This window comes from Sphaeramia orbicularis, chromosome 15 (assembly GCF_902148855.1).
Source record: "Sphaeramia orbicularis chromosome 15, fSphaOr1.1, whole genome shotgun sequence".
NCBI classification, from domain to species: domain Eukaryota; kingdom Metazoa; phylum Chordata; class Actinopteri; order Kurtiformes; family Apogonidae; genus Sphaeramia; species Sphaeramia orbicularis.
In genome coordinates this window covers 52709821-52732421 of record NC_043971.1, presented here as the reverse complement: position 1 = coordinate 52732421, position 22601 = coordinate 52709821, and the positions used below count along the sequence as shown (strand labels likewise).

Here is a 22601-nt window from a genome sequence, read left to right as displayed (position 1 = left end):
ACATTTTGGACAGCATTTCAAGACTGGACATCTGAGAAGGACACTCAGTTGCCCAAACTGGAATATAAAGACATTAAATTTGGAGTTATAATGAAAAACAAAAAACAAGAAATTATGTATAACACTTTAATTATTATTGCTAAACAATTCATACGCAGATGTAGATTTATGAAAACCCACCCAATGTTTTTAATTCACATAAATGAAATAACAAACTTCAAAAAAACACTGAAACATGTAAAAACCAAACAAGCCTTGATTGTTTGTGAAAATTTGAATGTACTGATTCCTGATTAGACCTCTGACTTTATTTTGTTATTTATTTTATTTTATTTTATTTTATTTTAATTAATTTAATTTAATTTATATATATATATATATATATATATATATATATATATATATATATATATATATATATATATATATATATATATATATAATGTTCTTTACAAATACTGTGCAGATAAGTTTGATGTTGTTGCTCAGTCTGAAAAAAAAAAAAGTCTCTTTTTATGGAATTCGTTTGAATGTATGACCAGATTTTGATTAATAAAGTTGGGGGGAAAAACTTAACTTATAATAATAATAATAATAATAATAATAATAATAATAATAATAATAATAATAATAATAATAATAATAATAATAAAGAAGAAGAAGAAGAAGAAGAAGAAGAAGAAGAAGAAGTGTGCGAACGAAAAACACTGAAAACTACGAATAAAAACCACGATCCAAATACCGGAAGTGTAACTTCCTGACTTCCTGTTTGTGTTTTATTTTGAAGGGACTGAGCGGAAGTGCCGTGGGTGCGCCGTGCGTGCAGCTTGTCGCTGGTCCTCCGTGGCTCTTCTGAATGAATGACATCACGCGCGCCGCTCTGAGCCTGTACCTGCGACATGACACCTGCCCACGGTAACGGTAAGAGCTCACTGACCGTCCGCCGTTAACCCGTCCTCTTAGATCGGTGCGCGTGAGCCGTGTGTGTCGGTGGTGTGAGGCGCTCGGTTCCGTTGTGTTCCGTCGGCGGCTCCGGTGTTCAGGTGCGGAGGCTAACGGCGGAGCGGGCTAACGGAGGAGCCCTGCACCGACCTGTTACTCGGTTATTTAACGACCAAATCAAACGGACGGTACCGAAACTGAGATACGAACCGAACCGTGTTGGTTGTGTGTGTATGAGTCGAACCGGTCCTGTTTACGGCTGAGAGTCACGTGACCTGAGGCAGAACAGGACTGGGCTAGCTGGACATGAGCCTGGAACACATGAAGGAGGCTGACAGGACCAGGTCCATCTGAGCCGGACCCACCGGACAGTCCACCCCACATGAATCCAGCTGGACTGTGTCATTGACTTGACTGTGTTCAGGTGTTTTTCCACATCAGCTGTTCAGGTGGGTTTGTGTTCTGACCAACAACTAACCCAACCCACATGAACTGAAGGTCTGGTCTGCCCTGGCACAGCCACAAACCCACAGGTCAGATTAAAGGTCTGCTTTTTTCACCTCACAACCACTTTCATTATTTCATTTATTTATTTATTTCATTTATTTATTCATTCCTTTTTTAATTTTTTTTTTTTTTTTTTGAAAATTAGCAAGATATCTCAGCATTAACATTCATACATGTGGTATCTATTAGAGTCCTTTTTGTATTTCTTATTTTATACATACAACAGCGTCAAACAGAAAAAAACAAAACTAGCATATGAACTGAGTGCTTACAGTTTTGGTATTTCTCACTTAAAAAAAAGACAATCACGGCTTTTAATACCTCTGGGTTCTTTAAAAATTGCACATTTATGCGAAAGTAAAACATTCGCAAAGAATAAAGACAGGGAGATTATAAAGAACAAAATTTTTAGAGGAGTGATACAAATTCTGGACAGCTAGAGGATACAAACTTAATCCATTTGTTCCAAATATGGTCAGATTTATCCCTCTGGATTCTGACAGAGTAAGTCAGTTTTTCCATTTTGAAAATTTGCAAGACGGTCTCATACCAGTCTTATTTATTCATTCCAACCTAATTGATTGGAAAGAAGCAGGATGAAGAAAACTTATAATACCTGCCCCTTCCTTCAAACATCTGCTTCCATCAGATACGTTGCTGTTACAGCTGTTACAGTAAACAGTTTACATGAGTCGATGCAAATAAAACAAATCCAAAATCCATAACTTAAATTATTTCATTTCATGTTTTTATAAAGCTTCTCTATTCTTTCCTTATACAACCTCTTAAACTGAAAAATACTTGCACAGCTCTTCTCTTCCACTGCCAAAGAATTCCACATTCTGACACCCGCAACACAAATATGTACAATATATCACGATATATCATGATACTGTTAAAAAGGTTTGTTTCTTTTTTTAAAAAGAGATTATTTCCTGGAAGAATTGAATTACACCCAAAATATGTACAAATACTAAACACATTTTTATTTGATCAGAACAGGATCTAATGCTATATCATAAAATGTTTCTAATTTTCCTAGTGTCCAAAGGAGCTCCCATCTGCCTCTCAGACAGTAAAAAGTGCTTTTAGGATGCTTCAAATAAACATTAAACAGTGTTAAATAATAATAAATAACATACAAACAATAAAGAAAACTAAAAAACAAAATGGAACCTCCATTATATCTGCGTTTGAGTAAATACCTAAAGATATCGATACAGTACTTTTTAATATCGATACAGTATTGTGAAATGAAATGTCGTGATATATTGCAGAACCAATATTTTCTTACACCCCTAAAGATAACTATTACTGTTTCTAAGTGGGAATATTTTCTGATCTCTAAACGCCTCTTTGACAGTGAACTGAATATCTTTGGGCTGTGGAATAACCACGACATCTGAGGAGGACATTTTGGGCTTTGGAAACACTTTTTCACACATTTCTGAAGGTGAAAGACCAATGTATAGATGAATAAATGAACAATGAAATCAGCTTTAGCCAGAGCCAGTTGGGCCTGTGTATGTGCGCAGCTGTCCTGACCTGTGCATTCGTTTTCTTCATCGACTAAGTAAGTAAGTAAAGTAAAGCTTTATCTATATAGCACTTTTTAAAACATGTTACAAAGTGCTTCACATAAAGGAGAGATAGATCAAATCAAATCAAATTTTAAGCCAATTTACAGAAACCAACAGAATCCTCCAGGAGCAAACACTGATGACTGGTGACAGTGGAAGGAAAAACTTCCCTTTAACAGCAGAGACCTGGAGCAGACCCAGACTCCTGAAGGATGGACATCTGCCTGGACCAGTTGGGGTTAAAGTGAGAAAGTAAAGGAGGAGAAAAGAGAGAGCGATAGAGATAGAGAGAGACTGGGGGAGAGGGGGGAGGTAGGGGGAGACACATGCACAGATAACTGAACTAGAACATGTGTAGAACAGTATAATAAAGACTATCGTAACTATATGGATAAGTGAGTGATGACGATGAAGGTAGAGAGAGGCAGGACCACAGCAGCAGGTCCAGAGATGATCTTAGGAAAACCTGTGAAGATCCAGGGATAAACCTGTGATGATCCAGGGAAAACCTGTGATGATCCAGGGAAAAACCTGTGAGGTGATAAAGCACAGAGACTCCAGGGAAGAAGTCAAGTCAGTAACATGTATTCACTGGGGCATAAACAGAAGAGAGTTAATGAAATGCTTGTTTATAAAAGTGAGTTTTTAAGAGTCGCTTGAAGGTGTCTGTAGAATCTGATGATCTGATGTGATGGGGAAGACTGTTCCAGAGGGTTGGGGCCAGAATTGCAAAAGCACAGTCACCTTTTGTTGAGAAGTTGGAGCGGGGGATGGATAGGAGGTTAAGGTTTGATGAACGGAGTGGTTGTGACGGTGAGTAGGGAACTAGCAGGTCAGAAATGGAACTGGGGGCAAGATTGTGCAGGGCTTTCAAAGTAATTAGGAGTATTTTGAAGTGGATGCGGAATTTTATTGGAAGCCAATGTAGGGATGCGAGTACTGGAGTGATGTGGGAGCGACGACTGGTGCGTGTTCACAACCTGGAGGCTGAATTTTGAACTAACTGTAGATGATTAAGGGAGGACTGGCTGAGGCAGGTGAAGAGTGAGTTGTAGTAGTCTAGACGGGAGAAAATGAAGGTGTGGATGAGGAGCTGGAGGTCAGAAGGGGACAGCATGGGTCTGATTTTGGCAATATTTCTGAGTTGGAGGAAACAGGACTGGACGAGCTTAGTGACCTGGGGCCTCATGTATAAAGCGTGCGTACGCACAAAAACCTGGCGTACACCCTTTTCCATGCTCTCGTTCAGATGTATAAAGAGTGAAATGACCGTGGAAATGTGCGGTCCTTCACGCCAAGTCCACAGCTGGCGTACGCACGTTTCTAGTGCTTTGGAACCATTGGCGACACTTAGAGGTGACACTGAGAAACTGTTAATAATGTGAAAAAGGTCATTCCTCTGATTAGTGTGCACATCGGAGATACACAGAAGAACAATGAACACACCGGCATGAGACCCTACTGTCAGAGCAGCACATCCACCAACAGAACCAGAACCAGAACCAATTAGACCCTGTATCCATCAATGCCAATCCTGCCCGGATGGACATTCAGCAACAGCAAAGAGACAAGGACATAAAATTCATAGGTTGATAAATATAGTGTTCATGTCTGTGAGAACATTTATTAGTCGGTCCAGTCGCTCATTGACTCCGCCGATTGTCCTCACGATGTCCTAATGTGACTCGGGTCAGTACAGACCCATGCCGGTCTGATGGGCATCAGCAGTGGGCTGTTGGACCGGAGGACCGGCTAACACTGGGGAGTCAACAGAAGCCTCTGTGACAGGAGGATGATACTGGGTCTGACTGTCTACTGTCTGATTGTTGGAAAATAATAATTTGAGTGATTAAACATGAGTCAAAGTCTTTGATTTCCTCTTTGATTTCCTGACATGATCACACATGAACCTGTATCTAGTTTGTCTGTGATCAGACTGTTGTATGACCCGTAGAATGAACTAATGTGTGACTGACACTAATACTAAATATATATTTATCTTGGGGGTGATCCGCATCAGCCCTGTGAGAAAAGTGTCACAATATCGGCGACTCTTTCCTCAAACAGTCTCAGTTCGTCTCTTTTCTTCTTCCGCCTGTTTCGGCCTCCGCTTCGCGTCCACCTTGACGTCATCGTCTGATCCTGCAGACAGGGGAATCCCAGAGGGAATCCCACCTGCAGACCCCGTTTATACTGATTTGCATATTTAAATGTGGGCGTGGAGAGGGAGGAGTCAGGTACTCCAACATATGCGCTCAATTCCACGCTGATTGAGATGTATAAAGGAAATGTACTTGGATTCGGGCGTACGCACAGTTTTATACATCTGGATTTTTTTGTGCGTTCGGACTTTTCTGGATTTGGGCGTACACCAGGTTTCAGTATGAAATCCACGCAAGTCTTTGTACATGAGGCCCCAGGTGTTTGAAAGGCAGATGTTGGTCAAAGATGATACCAAGGTTTTTAACAGTGGGTGTGATGTTGGAGTGGAAGGAACCAATAGCCTGTTCACCTGAAGTGGAGAAGGTGTCTGGTCTGATTATGAGAATAGTGTGTGTAATCAGATTACAGTGGACATGAGTGGACCTGTGGTGCCACCCACAAGCCGGTCACACCGGCAGGGCTGTGGGCTGATTCCGGTTCTGCTTCCTGAACCTAATTTTGAACCAGAAAAAACTGGTTTGGAACCTTATAAATTGGTTCTCAGTTGGAACCGGAAACAGTGGGTTCTTCCTTATGAACTGTGACATCATCAGTGGGCGTGTAATATTGTAGGTTGCGAAGTTCAGCGTAAAGTAGATGAAGACAAAGGAGGAAGGCGGAGTTAACGTCCTCCCACTGTGGTTCCACTTTTACCACTGGTGTGAACATGGGCTGATGCACCAGAGAGAACCAAGGTTCTAAGACTGCAGAACAGAACCAGAACCAGGCCTGTCTGAAGCACCACTAGGGATGCATCATCTATCAGCTGAATGTGGGTATTTACTGTTATTATATATGGGATGTTTCTTCGCCCATGGCAGAGGCACATACTTACCTGTTGTGTTTTATTAAAGGTTTTGTGTTTGAATCTGTGTTCATTCATCATGTGATGAAGGGCTGAAAGGCTTTAAAACACAGGTGTCAAACATATGGCCCAGGGGCCAAATCCGGCCCGCCAAAGGGTCCGATCCAGCCCACGGGATGAATTTGTGAAATGCAAAAATTACACTGAAGATATTAACAATCAATGGTGTCAAAATCATTTTCATTCAGGTTCCACATACAGACACACAGTCCAATTAGATTTCAAGTGGGTCAGAACCAGTAAATATTGTCATAATAACCTATAAATAATGACAACCCCAAATTTTCTCTTTGTTATTTTGGTGCAGAAAAATAAAATTACATGAAAATGTTTACATTACCAAACTATATTTTTACAAAAAATGTGAATAATCTGAACAAATGTGAACAAACGGAAATGTCTTAAGAAAAGTAAATGCAATTTTACCAGTGTTCTGTTACTAAATCAGGAATTAAAGCAAAAATTTTTCATCTGACTGAAAATTTTCTTCTGGTCAAAATCATTGGCCACTATTAAAAATGATGCAATCCAATACTACTATAGCGTACAAGTTTATATAGTCAAATTTGGCAATACTGTAAAACACACTGAATGGGAGAGTGTACAGGTGTAGAAGATTAGTAACATGGATAGAAAAAATGTCATGAGTGGTATTGGTGGGGGGTCTGGGGGTCCTCCCCCAGAAAATTTTTAAAGCTTCAGGTCAATTTTGGTGCTCTGTGGTTAATTTTAAAGGTATGAAAACCTTTGAAGCAAGTGAAAATAATAACTAGAAGAAAACCTTACTGCAAAAAATGAGTGAAAAACTTTTTATTTAACAATTTAGGAACTCCTAAAACATAACTCCAACTCCAACAGCACATGAACTTTGGGGAAAATGTCTGTGTAAATGTAACCCTAACCAACTAATCTTTTATTTTTTCTGCTTTTTGGCACTGAAACCAAAAGTTTCAAGCTTGGTCATTCCGTTCCATTCCATTCTGTTTTTTTCCAGATGTTTTTTACAGGTCCTCTCTGAGGGTATTTAAAATACAGTGGCTTTGCAAATACCAAGAGTGTTAGTCATTCATTCAATGTTATCTTTGTACTGTACCACACAGATAGAAATAAGATGCTAAACAGGTAAAAATAAAGCACTTACGCAGTCGGGCGCGTAACCGCGTAAGGCCGCGGCGCGCACAGCTGCACGCACATACACACACTAGTCATATACCGGCAAGAGGAGATAAGCTATGAACCCAAACATGAAGGTCCATGTAGATCAGTTCTGTCTTCTTCCCTTTTCGCTGTGGTTCTTTCATAATGAAAGCTACTTGTTCACACTAAACTAAAGTTAGTCTGGAGGCTGAACTTCGGTAAAGCTGAACTTGTCCATGTGTTTCTGAGGCACAGAATGAGCAGCGTTTCCTTCCAAAGAGAAATAGTCATCAGTCTCTCCTCCCGACATAAAAATAAAGAAGTCATCTTATTCTCATCACTGTTAAACCTACCAGCCCCCTGTGCCTGTGTTCAACACCTGCAGACCCAGGACAGCAGACCCAGGACAGGATCGCGGTGCCGACTGGACTCCACGAAACATGTGGGGAAGTTACTTCAATATGACTTTTTTCCCCCCTCAGTTTTTCCATTTGACGGAAATCCGTCGTGGTGACGGAGAACTTTAATCCCTGTACTAAATGTTTTATGTGACTGTAATGCACATGTGAAAATGATAAACCGATCAACCAAGGCAGAATATTTTTAAAATTGCACTTTTTTTTTTTTTTTAAGACAATTCAAGTTGTTCATGTTATTCGGATTTTTAAGGAAACTTTGTAGATGTAAACCTGATCATGATGTAATTTTACTTTTTTTCATTGTTATTACTTTACTGGTTCAGCCCACTGCAGATCAAATTACGCTGAATGTGGAATTGAACTAAAATGAGTTTGACACCCGTGCTTTAAAATGTCATTTTTATCGTCATCGGCCTGTCTGTCTGTCTGTCTGTCTGTCTGTCTGTCTGTCTGTCTGTCACATCTTGTAAACATTCTAACTCCAACATTTTTGCCTTACATACATCATGTGTAGAGCTTGGGACAAGTTCTGAAATGGGTGGCCTGGACCTATTTTGTGACCTACTTTTCCAAGGTCAAATGTCTGAAAACCTCAGAGCTTTTGTATAAATACAGAAGGTTCCTTCTGCATTTGTACAGGAGGGGGCGCTCCACTGTATGCGACCCTGCAGTCTACCCAGTGGTTTGGTGTGGGTTTTAAATGGTTTTAACCCATCTTTGTCAATTTTAACTTGTGTCTTAATGTGGTGGTGAGTGAGTGGATCATTAGTGATTCAGTAATATGTTTTGTTGGAATACTTTTGGAGTTTTTCCCCCCTCAGCCCATCGAAGGGGGTATTATAAATATTTAGGGATGCACCGATACCACTTTTTTCCAGACCGAGTACGAGTACTTACATTTGAGTACTTGCCGATACCGAGTACTGATACAAGTACTTAATAATCCCATTCCAGTTGTTAGTTCCTTTTGTAAATGTGCTTTATTGTCGTTGTCATTAGTCTGACTGGAACAAAGTGCTGCTACTGACATTTAATGTGTTGGAATGAGCGTTTGGCAATTAATCCACCAGGGGGCGCCGCTCTGAAATAACCATACTGGACAAATACCACGAAGAAGAGGAAAGTTTAATGAGAAGAAGAAGAAAGTCAGTAATAACAAACATGGAGACGACAGAGGAAACACTAATGTGATACTAATATTACAGCATTTTCTCTGGTAAGGTTTAAAAGCCAAGCTTCAGCAGGAAGAGAAAAGAGAAATGAGTGATAAGTTTGGTTTTCACTTCTGCTGGCGGCGGTCCGCACCGCTCCGTACCTCCATAGTATTATCAGTAGGATGTAAACCGGTCCAGCCCTGGGTAGTTGTCCTAAATGTGTCAGTAGTTTTTCTCTAACTCCCACAGTGGCTCTTTGAACAGATCCTCTACCTCCACGGTTCTGCTGGTATTCTCTGTCTGGGTACTCATCCTCCATCACCTGGAAAACAGATGGAATGTACGCAGAGGACGGACAGAACGCTGCGTCTGTATCTGTCTGTGTCTGGAACGCTACTGTCAGTCAGCCTTACTTTTAACATCGTCATTTATTTGGTTCAATCTCCACACTCTTCACACTCACACACATTATTCCTCCTCCTCGTACCTGCTGCACTGAACTGGGAATGTCACACAGGCAGAAGTGGTATCAATGCATTTGTATCGGATTACTTTTACGAGTACAAATACAAGTACACACACTGAGTATCGGAGCGATGCCTGATACTGGTATGGGATCAGTGCATCCCTATAAATACTGGTATCAGCCAAGTTTTTTTCTTTCCATCGGTGCCTCCTGTGAAGCCTGTAGTTTGTGATTTGCTTGTTAACATGTTGGTTTTTTGGAACCAGAGGTGACCATATTTGGACAAAAGGGATGGGACTACAGAAGCCCTGGGGGTCAGAGGTCAGCTAATGCTAGTCCTTAGTAGAACTGAAATGATTAATTGACTCGAATCAATTTTTAAAAAATTATTCAATTGCAGTTTTCCTCAACTGAAGCTTTGTTTATTTAATTTCGCTGCTAAACGTTGGTTCCGCTGTTGTGTTTCACACAGACGCCTATTTTAATGCACATGACGCCAGGATCAACACGAAGTTGTGAGTTAGTTCCATGTTCAGTTGTTCGTCAGTTGGATCCAAATGTGTTGAAGACTGCAGTGTACATACTGTTTGTAGATGTCATTGGATTTGTTTGTTTATAGATATTTTCATAAATACTTTTATGCTGTTGTTATTGTTGTTATTTTTATTTAGATATTTTTTAATATCTCCTTCTATTTCTATACTTTTTGTGGTTGTTGTTTCAGCTGGTTTTGAAATAAAGGACGAGTTATTTGTCATTTTCAGACACGTCTATTTCACATTTGTACAATTTTTTTTAGTCCAACGCAGCAGGTGAGTGAGCTGTCACCAAAGTGTCGTATTTACTTCAGCTCTAATTAACAGTGGATTAACTGTTTGACCTGTTTGACCTGTAGGCCTGTGTATTGGCAAGAATCTGGCAATACGATCCAAATTACAATACTAGGCTAACGATACAATATGTCACGATATATCATGATACTGTTAAAAAGACAATTTTTTGTTTGTTTCTTTTTTTTTTTTTAAAGATTATTTCCTTGAAGAATTGAATTACACCAGAAGTCTGCACAAATACTAAACACATTTTTATTTGATCAGAACAGGATCTAATGCTATATCACCAAATGTTCCTGTGTTCAAACTGAAATGATGTTTTACAGACATTACAGTTTCAGATCCTGTTCAAATGTTCATATTCTATTAGTTCAGAACTAATATCAAAACATTATTTTTGTGCAATCCCAACAACGTAACTAACAATATTTAATAAAAGTGTTAAATAATAATAATAAATAAAATATAAACAAAAAAGAAAAACAAAAAAACAAAAATGAACCTCCACAATATCTGCATTTGAATAAATACCTAAAAATATCGATACAGTATTTTTTAATATCGATACAGTATTATGAAATGAAATATCGTGATATATTGCAGAACCGATATTTTCTTACAGCCCTATTGACCTGTTAGCAGCTCATGTGTTGTTGTGGATTTCAGGTGTGGAGTGATGCAGCAGAAGTTGTGTTCCAGGGGTTCTGGTTCTTTCCTCTTGGAAAGGAATGGCCAGGCCTGTGGCGCCATCAGCGACCCCGTCACCTCCTGCGACCTCCCCTTCCGCTGCCCCCGCTGCGGTGAACAGGAGCGTTTCCGCAACTTGGGGGCGCTGCGCACTCACCTGGAGTACCGCCACTCCTATACCTCCCCCGATGTAATCACAGGCAGCTTCAGCATCACTGGAAAATTCCCCGACCCGTTAACGGCGGCCATCCCCTGGTATGACATGAGCCTCCCCACCCGCAGGGGGCAGCAGAGCACAGGACGCCCCCCCCATACCCGCTCCCTCAGCGACAGCAGAGACAGCGCATACCCCCTGTCCTACAGCTCGGTGAGGAGGCGAACTCAGAGCGTTGGGGTTGGAACGCAGGCGGAGGAGGAGGAGGAGGATGAAGAAGATGAAGGGTCTGAAGAGGAAGAGGATGAAGAGCAGGAGGTGGAGGAGGGGGAAGAAAGAGAGGGCGATCGAAATGAAGAGGACATTAAAATGTCCACCAAAAAACCAGGATGCCATCATGTCAATCACCATCACCTAATGTCCTCCCCCCCAGCTCCACTTGGCCCCCCACCTGACCCAGACCCGGACTTAGATCTGGTTGGTGCGTTGAACTTTACTTTACCTTATCTTAGTCACTTTTACACTCAAGGGTGAAGGTGTTGAAGTGTTTCAGTGTTGGATAATTCAAGTCTAAGGTTTAGCTGTTTCAGTGTCCAGGTCTGGTGGGTTGTAAAGGTGACACTGAAAATGTTAAAGACACTAAAGAAACTTCAAACTAGAGTTATGTCAACGGTCCATTTCATCGCTGAGATGTAAACGTTTACCATGATTGAATGACAGATTCTGACATTTTCTGTTTATTCTTAATGTTTCTTTAACTGTTGATGGTTTCACTCAATATCTGTTGTTATTTTACTTTATATTACAGATTCTTTATTCTATTTAAATACTATTTTGGTGATGTTTGAATGTTAGCTATGCAGTAATGAGGAGACTACCAGCTAGTGTTCAGAGACCATTCCACCTGACAGATAAAACAGTGGCAGTAACGCATAGTTATTGGATAGATGACAATGTAAGTTTATAATAAACACACAATGATCGTCACCACTGTCAGACTGGTGTAAATAAGTGCAGTTCAATTGGACAGTTGTCTGGTTTTGTGCCATATGTACATTAGTTTTTGTACTGTTATAGGAGTGTTATTCCTCTGTATCTCCACTCTTGAAACACACCTCTATAAAGCAGACATACATCTGAGGTGTGTGACCTGTTAGACAACACCTCACTGCTATCTCCACCTCATCAGCCACCTCACTGCACCTTTAAAATGAAGCTGCAGGCCAACCGCTGTTTGATGGAGAATCATCCTCACTAAGGTGTGAGGTGACCCGGTGCAGGTATAACAGGTGTGACCCGGTGCAGGTGTAACAGGTGTGGCCCAGTACAGGTGTGACCCGGTGCAGGTATAACAGGTGTGACCCGGTACAGGTGTGACCCGGTGCAGGTGTGACCCGGTGCAGGTATAACAGGTGTGACCCGGTACAGGTGTGGCCCAGTACAGGTGTGACCCGGTGCAGGTGTGACCCGGTGCAGGTGTAACAGGTGTGACCCAGTACAGGTGTGACCCGGTGCAGGTGTGACCCGGTGCAGGTGTAACAGGTGTGACCCAGTACAGGTGTGACCCGGTGCAGGTGTGACCCGGTGCAGGTGTAACAGGTGTGGCCCAGTACAGGTGTGACCCGGTGCAGGTATAACAGGTGTGACCCAGTACAGGTGTGACCCGGTGCAGGTGTGACCCGGTGCAGGTGTAACAGGTGTGGCCCAGTACAGGTGTGACCCGGTGCAGGTGTAACAGGTGTGACCCGGTACAGGTGTGGCCCAGTACAGGTGTGACCCGGTGCAGGTGTAACAGGTGTGACCCGGTGCAGGTGTTGGGTGTCTGAGGTGTTCAGTGTCTTGCCTCCTTTCTTTCCTCCCCAGAGCAGAGCTCCTACTGTGGCTTGGAGACAGCGGCGGCGTCGGCTGCCGTGCGGCGGCGTCTGGCCAGCATCCTGCGTGCGGCTGACAGCACCATGCAGCGGCGCCTGGCCAAGGTGAGCACGGAACTGGCCCAGACCGACACCGAGCTCCTGTGTGAGCGCGCTCACTCGCAGCACCTGGCCCAGGAGAGGCAGGAAGTGGCGGACAGGGAGCGGTCGCTGAGCCGGCAGGTGGACGTGGCCGTCATGGTCATCGCCGCTCTGAGGGAACAGCTCAACGCCTCTGAGAACGAGCTGGAACGAAGAGAGAGGTAAACGTTGTGAAAACAGGAGCACTGAGTGTTAGGTCAACATTTCCTCTGTGTACCTTTTGTAAATGAGCTGTGCTGTTCTTATTTCAGTGACTTTCATTGATGCGTCTGGACCTTCCTGCTGTGCAAATACACTGCTGTGATGTGTGGGTTTGGTTTTCAGGGAGGTGATAACCATCCAGAAGTTTCTGGAAGCTGCTGCTCGACAGGAGACGTGTGGAAAGGTTCGAATCCAACACTTCATTGAGAACCTTCTGAGACGGATCGCCCTGGCAGAGAGACTGGTGGAGTATTACCAGGGCAACGGCAGCCCGCCACAGTGCAACCGCTATGAGGTACAGCACAGTTTAGGACGTTAACCCTGACAGAAACAAACCTTCTGGGTCAACCTGACCTTTGACCTCCTTCTGTCTCCTCAGCAGCACCAGCAGCCGACTGATAACGGACCTCGGAGAATCACTAAAAGCCGGTGAGTACGTCCAGGACTCCAGAGTGTCTGAGCTCAGCAGGACCTACGTCATGTGGGTTAGTTGTAGGTCTGTTGGAGTTGGGTTGAAGGGACAGAGTTAAGCCACACCTACTGTGAACTCATGAACACAAAACACTCAAATACAACATATTCTGTCTGAGTGAATCCACTTTACTGTTGTTTGGAGCAGTTTTAAACAGGAACAGGAATCCACTTTGGGGGATTCCCTTCCATGTTGATCTGTGTTTCAGAAATGACATTCATGCTGCAGGAGGACTCTGCCCTGAGCTGAGCTGATGGTTTTGGGTTTTTTAGTGTCATCTACATTCTGAGGCCAGTGGACCAGTGTGTTAAAGTGTAATGCCACTGACAGCCACTAGATGCTGCTCCAACGTTTCCTGGCGTCTGGTGTCATGTACTTCCTTTGAGTGTCCTCGTGGTCTTTTTGGAAGTGACCTCTATGTGGGGCTTGGACTCAGACTTTGGAACTTCTTTTACTGAATAAAACATTTTTTTCTTTTCCTTACAAACAGCTCTATGTTCCCCTCAAGTGATGCTCCCTCTGCCAGACTCCTGTAAATGTGTGAGATGATTCGGAATATCCCATCTCATTTGCCGTGGTAAACTGCAGAAAAGAAGCAGTAGAATGGCTGTTGAAGGATTAAAGACGACTTCTCTGTGGTATAGAGGGTCTGCACGTGACGTCACCGCTAGCAGAAGTCACTGTGGTTCCACCCACTGAGTGTCAGAAAGAGGGAGATGAGTGACAGCGTTGGCTTCAATCCTGTCTAAACTGAAGAACAATACTGAATCAAAAATGGGGCAGAGCTGTTGTGAGATTGATTATATTTTCAGGTTCTTAAAGCAGTGGGAGCTATCGTTTTACAGACACCCAAAGACAAAGAAAAGAGAAGGAGATGGATCCACAAACCCAGGAAACCAAACCTAGATCTGTGGGTCCTGTTTGGTGTCAGCTAACATTCACTGATGCTGTATTTTTGGGTCCAATCAGACCTGAAATGACCTATTGTTTTGGCTAACGGTCCTTCTTAGTGCAGCTCTTGGTTTCATGATCAGATCTTTCCTGGTTTTTGTCTCATTTTGTGATTGTGAACCTTGTGCTCCTACATGATTAGTAAACGAACTGAAACTGAGGCCAACCTAGTTTTACAAATACGGGGAACTGGAGAATAAAGCTACGACGGAGTATTAGGACCACAGAAGAAAAGAAAAACACTGGTCACTACCAGAAGAAAGTCATAAAATATTGATATAAAACCTGTAATTTGATGAGAATAAAGTCGAATACAAAAAGAATCACAATGTTATGAGAATAAAGTCGTAGTTATAAAAAAAAAAACAACTCATAATTTAACAAAAATATCTTTCATTTATGAGATTAAAGTCGTCATATTCCGACAATAAAACCATAATATTAAAAGAATAATGTCATAATTTAAAAACAATTGGGAAAAATCTGCTAATTTCCCAGAATGCAGTGGTGCCCTGCTGGTCCACAGCAGTAGTATCTGTGTTGGATAAAGGACTGGATCTGAACTAGACTCAGTAAATCTGCTCAGTCTCAGTAGATCATGCATATATTTACTGGGGTCAGTCCATGGTCTACTGGAAATGACCTTTGGATCAGCTGGTTCTGGTCCTAGTTTTGGAGCCTTTGGATCAGCTGGTTCTGGTCCTAGTTTTGGACCCTGGTTGTCAGTCCTGATGAAACCATGTATATTAGTTTCAGGTCCAAATAGCGCTGACCCCCTCCCCCCTGGATCAGGTCTGGATCCTCCATGTGTGTCCACATGTCAGTGTTCATGGACCACTTGTTCTTTGGTAGCTCGTACAGATCCATGTCCAGTCCAACTGTCCTTCATTTCATTTCAGATTTCCCATGTTCCTTTGCTCTGGCTGTGTTTACTGCTATACTCCGTCATGTTGAGCAGGTTGGTTTAAGACACTCAGTCTGACTGAGAGGGGCGTGGCCTGGGGGGGAAATGATGTATGTGCAGACCCTCTATTGTCAGACTTCTGCGTCCCGGTCATGTTTCATTTATCATTTTCAGGTTGGCCTCTGTCCTTCCACTCAGACAGTGGAATTACAGTGTGAGTCCATGAGTGTCAGACTCCAGTCAGTGTCAATGATATAAAACAATAACAGGAGAATAGAAATAAACAGCCTCATTCTGTCTCTTTGTATTTGCAGTGTAATTTTACATCGTATTTCACTTTAATGGAAAAAGGAAGCTGTTGATGTAGCTGTGAAATATGGTCTTAAACACTTAAGCCAAGTTTCCACTATGTGGAACCGGCTCCACTTGACTCGGCTCGGGTACCAGGTCCTATTCCTGGAGACCGTTTCCATTACAGGATACTACCGACTTTACAATACCTGGTCGTCATAGCGATGTGATGCATTACTTCCGCGTCATCTGCTCAGAGAGTCGCTGATAAACTCGCTCGTTGTGTGTTGTCTCATCAAGCTCATGCTGAATTTTTACGTCGGCCTCCAAAGACTGAATCTCCTGACTGAGTGGTGTAGTTTTACAGACTGTCATCATGTGGATTAACCTACCGACAGATTTACTGTCAACTTCTGCATCTGTTTTTTGTAAAACGGCGGGTCACTGAGACAACGCTGACCAATCAGTGGTCTGCAGCGTTTACACGTCACCTTTTAGTACCTGGTCCCCAGTCCTGGAACCTCAGCGGAGGTGATACCAAAAAACTATTACCGGGTACCAGATTCTAGGTCCTTTTTCATAATGGAAACGAGTTGAGTCGAGTCGAGCCGATACCACATAGTGGAAATGCGGCATTAGATTTGAACTACTGTAACAAACACAGTTTTGTTTTAAAATGACATTACCTGTAATAATGTTACTCAGTTTAGTGTTGGATTAGAGCTGTGGAAAGAATATTAAGAAGTTTACATCCTAAGTTTGGTCGTCTTTGGCTGAGAAATGGCTCAAAAGATCATTTATTGTGAAAGATTATTACACTGTCAGTGGATTTTGACGATTAAACATGCAGCGTTATAGTTCTGTGAATAAAAAAAAAAACTTTAATAATTAATTATTAAAACAAGAAGAGTTCTAAAGGAAAAGTAGACTGTAAGCATTGGATTATTGGTGTGTTCCACTGATCTGTACCTGTTTGTGTTCATGTCCCATCTCCAGGTCAGCAGGAGGTCAGCTGTCCTCATCTGGTCTCCATGACAACAGAAGCCACTCCTCACAGTTTGGCGGCCGCTCAGCGTTCCCCAAAGTGGGCGGGGACAGAGAACGGGAGTGGGAGCAGCGGGAGCGTCTGGCTCAGTCGTCCAGGCTGTTCTGTCGACCCGAACACAGAGACGACATCTGGAACCAGCAGCGGCGGCGGCGTTCTGCCGGGTACGAGGCGTAGAACCCAGGCGTAGAACTGAGGCGTCGAACTGGACAGAACCAGCCAGGAAGGGGGTGTTGTCGGTAAAAAACACCACTCATTTTATTCCAGTGTGATAGTCTGTGGAAAAGTACTTGCAGCGTCACATCAACAAGCGCATTTGTCCCTTTTTTAGAAAAAAATAAATGAATCAGTTTAACTGAATGGGTGGAAATGTTCAAAGAGCTTTTACTGACACTAAAATAAAAACACAAAGATGGGCCTGCACCAACAAAGGTTAAGTCAGTGTGTAAAAATTAGGTCAAAAATAAGGAAGATGCTGCTCTCAAACTTTAAACTTTGGTTGTATTTTTAATTTAATCTTGTTTCTGTTTTTTTTTTCAGACAGATTGTGCAAAAACATCCAAGGTTCTCAAACCAAGTGAAGGGGCTGACAGTAAACCAGTGTGGCGCTGAAAAAGAACCATTAAACCCAAACTGTTGTAACTCTGAGTTCTGCCATTCCAGTCTCCAGGTGTGAAAACATCTGAGCCTATTCTTTTTCAGCTCTTCTGTTCACCCCTTCACTCTGAACCCTGAACCATAGATGTTATTTATGAGCATGGGAAGAAGTCACTGTTGAAAACATACATTCACTAATGTCAAAGCTCCGACATGAGCGCTTCACAGTGAAACACCAAGGGTTAAACTGAATATCCAGAGGTCAGTGGGCGTCATAGACGGAGTCTATTAGGGCTGTGTATCGGCAAGAATCTGGCGATACGATACAAATCACAATACGATATATCACGATACATCCATGATACTGTTAAAAAGGCAATTTTTGTTTGTTTCTTTTTTTTTTAAATGATTATTTCCTTAAAGAATTGAATTACATCAAAAATCTGCACAAATACTAAACACATTTTATTTGACCAGAACAGGATCTGATGTTATGTCACAAAATGTTCCTGTGTTCAAACTGAAATTCTGTTTTACAGACATTACAGTTTCAGATCCTGTTCAAATGTTCAGATTCTATTAGTTTAGAACTAACATCAGAACAGGATTTTAGTTCAATCCCAACAAAGGAACTAACATTATTGAATAAAAGAGTGTTAAATTATAATAAATAAAATAGAAACAAAAAAGAAAAATCAAAAAACTAAAATGAACTTCCACAATATCTGCATTTGAATAAATACCTAACATATCAATACAGTTCTTTTTAATATTGATACAGTATTGTGAAATGAAATATCGTGATATATTGCACAAACCAGTATTTCTAACACCCCTACAGACAACGGGACGATTCTCCCCCTACTGCCCGTCATCCCACAGAGGACGGCATCCCAGGTGTGGGATCAGCTGTAGGATCCCTCATCCCTGTTCATGGTCCCCAGGGCCTGTTTTCTGTTTTCTGTTTTCTGTTTTCTCCGTCCTCTCTAATCCATCAGTGGTATTAGTTGGTTTCTGAGCGGATCACTGTGGCTTCTTTCCAGTCCATAAGGTTTTTATTTATTTATTTATTTTTTTATCTGTCTGAAAAATAAGAAAAAGAAATCTCTATAGTTCTAGGAGACAGTATGAACCTAATCGGACTGATGTTCTAAGTATTCCATTCCTGTGTGAGTAGTGTTGTAGTTCATTCTCCTAACTCTTCCTCATCTGTCGTTATGAATGTGTTATTGATAAATCACAGTGGAAATCTTATGACAAAAGGTATTCACAGTAAACATGAGGCACTTCTGTATTCAGATATTGAAAACAGTCGAAGTGTTTCAGGTCCATGAAGCTGTAAACTGACCTTATAACGCCAGACTCTAGATGTGGCCTTTTCCTCACATTATTACACTGAAATAAGTACGGAGTGGGGACACTGGTGTTTTGGGGTTTTTTTTGGGTTTGCGGTCAGTATTCACAGGTGTAAATGAACAGTAGCCTCTTGTGTTTCCTCTCATTGCTCAGCACAAGTCTTTCTATTTACTCCAGTTACCCTCACTTGCCGGTAAAAACCTACTTTCTGGATGTATCTTCTGTGTTTTAGATTTCATCTCACTTGGTGTGTAACCATGGAAACCCATTTGTCAGATGCTCTGTCCACTGTGTCAGATCAAAACCAGTTCCCAGTGACAGTAACCAGTCCTCACCTCCGGTTGAACCTGGTTCCCCTAAAGTCCATATATCTGAACTCTGTCTGCGCTTCAAACTCAACCATCCACCGTTTTCCTCTGATCGTATAATTAACTCTGAACCAGCCGTCACATCATCACCAGTGTTGATAGAAAAGCAGAGCTGAAGCCGTCATGTGTAAACATTTGACATTAGTGCACATACACAAGTAAATCCATTTAGAACAGGACTGTCAAACTCATTTTAGTTCAGTTCCACATTCAGCTAAATTTGATCTGAAGTGGGGCCGACCAGTAGAATAATAACATAATAATATATAAAAATTAATGTCAACTCCAAACTTTTCTCTGTTTTACAGTGAAAAAAAATAAAATTACATTATGAAAAGGTTTACACCTACAACTATTCTTTCAAATAATGTGAATAACATGAACAAACTGAAAAAAAAATAATAAAAATTTAATTTTAACACTATTTCTGCTTTAGTTTATCATTCCATATGCACATTATAACTTACAGATCACAGTGGATCTACAGATACACAAAATATTTAGTAACAGGTGGAATATTATTAACCCTTTGATGCATAAATTATGAAAACCTTAGTCAAAATTTTGTCCTGAGTGTTTTTATTCCCCTTTAGGCATGAAAAAAACAAGACTGATTTTTTTTTTTTTTTTTAATTAACCTGTTTTGTTTTTTTGTTGGTTTTTTTTTTGGACACCATGTGCTTAATTTTTGAAGCAAAGAAACGTATTTAAAGTGCAATATCAGAAAGTGATAAACTGTGTGAAAACTATGAAACAAAAGCATTTTTGATGCAGCTGATCTGATGTTTTCTCACCTTTTATCATACTCTAATACTAGTTCTTACTCACTTCATGGAGATATAAAAAAAAAAACTTTTTGTTTAAGAAAACTGTTAATTACAGTCTAATAACAATTAGCAATTGATTTACTTTCAATCATGTTGCTGCAGATCAGGTTTATTAAGAACATAAAGTTACAGTAACGGTATGAATTACAGTGTATGAGATGATGCATAAGTATCCACTGTGTTGGCTCATATGGAACTAAAACAACAAAACCCATGAATATACAAGAGAACAGCTGGAGAAGAACTGTCCACTGGAGTGACCAGTATGCATGAAAGGGTTTAAAATTGCACTACTCTTAAGACATTTCAGGTTGTTCATATTTGTTCAGGTCATTCAGATTTTTTGCGAAATTATGCTCTGTTTTAGTGTAAATACATGAAATATTACATTTACAGAAGACAAATTGGAGTCGGTTATTATGAATGAATTGGTCTGACATGTGGAACCTGAACTAAAATGAGTGTTAATATCTTCAGTGTAAATTTAATTTTTGCATTTCACAAATTCATCCCAGGGCCGGACCGGACCCATTGGTGGGCCGGATTTGGCCCCCGGGACGAATGTTTGACACCTGTGACTTACAACACAGACGGAGTGGATGCATTTAAGTTCATCTGTCCTGTCATCCCAACAGCCGTCTTTGAATGAAACTGTTGAAATGTGTCTGTAATGACGTGCACCAGGCCTCTTTTCTACAGAGTATGGGCATGAATAAGAGCCAGTTCCTCCTAAAGCAGCCCTTAGAAAAGACACATGACAGTCCACTGTTGGTGGTAAAACAGGGCTTAACGCTCCTGATTTTAGTGACTTTTGTTGTGGCGAATTCTACTCCCTGCCGAAAACTGCATCACGCAGCAGCTGCCGAAAACAGCTCCCCCTTCCTAAATCAGCCATGAAGAGGACAAAGTCCACCAAATTCACCCTGTCACACCAGAATAACTCCAAAGTGAGCTGCTAAAGGCATTTCCTGTAGCTTCGCAAGCTTATTGTAATGGGTGATGCAGTTATCAGCAATATCTGGTGCCGAATTCCACTCCCTGATGAAAACTACATCCCCAGCCGTGGTTTCTGTTTTTATTGTTTTTTTGTTTTAAATTCAAGTTTTTATTGAACTTTTTAAAGGCTTGGTACATGGTAAACTTAATATGTTTCTCCATACAAGAACAGATAGTATATAATTAACAATTAGCTCTGGCGACAGACTCGACGTACTCTTTATCTCAAACATAAAAGATCAAATATAAATAAATAGACAGGCAGCAGATACAAAAGAAGGTGGTTACATAATAATATCAACTAAAAAATATCTGTATAGACGCACACACACCTGTACATGCACTCATACATACAGATCTATCTTCTTTTATGTAATCCCTAAACCTGTCCCAAAGGGTCACCCCTCCCCTCTGTCATCACTTCATCTACTAAACATACATTCATAGGATGCACTTTCAGTCATTGCACAGACACATTCTTTCATCTGTGGAGTTTCTGATGTTGTCCAGTGTCTTAGAATGACTCGACAAGCTGTTGTTGTACCCACGGAAATTACCGAAAAGTTACATTTGGTTATATACTGAGTAACTGGGATTTATCCCCCAGTAAGCAGAACTCTGGGTTTGAGGATCTGTTTTTATGTTATATTTTGTGTGTTGTGTATCTAAGATTTAACTTTAGAACGTTTTATACCTTACAGTTTGTCCATTCTTTAATTTTAACCAGATAAAAAAACACAACTGCAATATCTTACAACATTATTCATTACTTAATTGCTACACAGCTATGATGGTGTTAAGCGGTTGAATAATTCACAATTAATTTCATACCCTGCAATCAGAAAGGAGAAAAGTTGTGACAGGATGAATTTGGTGCACATTGTCCTCTTCATGGCTGATTTAGAAAGGGGGAGCAGTTTTCAGCAGGGAGTCGAATTCGGCACAACAGCTTTAGTTTAAGTATCCACCTTCTGTCTGTAGTTATTGGATTTGTCCTATCTTCCCCTCTGCTCCATCACTGGATGAATCCATGTCCATGAACCGTCGGGTCCAGATCTACAGGAAACACTCAACGAATGTACTCTGAGTTACACTTGTAGCTCGAACTGAAGAGGTGCCGTGTTTTTGTAGCTGCCTCCGGGCTTCAAACGGCTCTTATTCGCACAAAAACGGGTGAGATCACTAATGAATGACGTTGCATCAGCGCTTTGATCCAAAGTGACTTCCATGAATGCATACAGTCCACCTGCAGTAGAGTCTTCGTAACAGGCTTGTTTCGTGGTCCTTCCTTCTGCGTCATTCTGAACGATCTGTTTACACGCCATCTTTGCACTCATCCAATGATATGAATGTAAATGTAATAAGACGGTATTTGGTGTCAAATGTACCTTTGCTGTTGTTGGTTTAGGAGTGTTCACAGTGTTAATAGATATTTTATATACAAAACTATTGTGTGTTGTCAAGTGGAAGTAGTAGTCCTACAGTACTTTACTTGGCAGAACATTTATCCGAACACAAGCTGTTTTTCATTTTGATTTTCAACAGGGTTTCTGCAAAAAAAGATCTTAATGTTTGAAAATCGAACTACACTGTATGACCAAAAGTATGAGGACGGTGGGAAAAACAGAAGAGTTG

General features: G+C 41.2%; 1 protein-coding gene across 2 annotated transcripts; it reads left to right on the top strand.

The window, feature by feature from the left end:
• The first annotated feature begins 813 nt into the window (after positions 1–813).
• LOC115433825 (protein ZNF365-like) lies at positions 814–17451 on the top strand. 2 transcript variants are annotated; one of them, XM_030155368.1, is made up of 6 exons: positions 814–921; positions 10772–11427; positions 12810–13119; positions 13283–13454; positions 13539–13588; positions 16774–17451. In XM_030155368.1, exons 2-6 carry the CDS (start codon positions 10782–10784, stop codon positions 16997–16999), a joined length of 1404 nt encoding a protein of 467 aa, XP_030011228.1. In that variant the 5' UTR covers positions 814–921; positions 10772–10781; the 3' UTR covers positions 17000–17451. The 2 variants fall into 2 exon arrangements, with proteins under 2 accessions (XP_030011228.1, XP_030011227.1); XM_030155367.1 differs by having other exon boundaries at positions 840–915.
• Positions 17452–22601: the final 5150 nt, after the last annotated feature.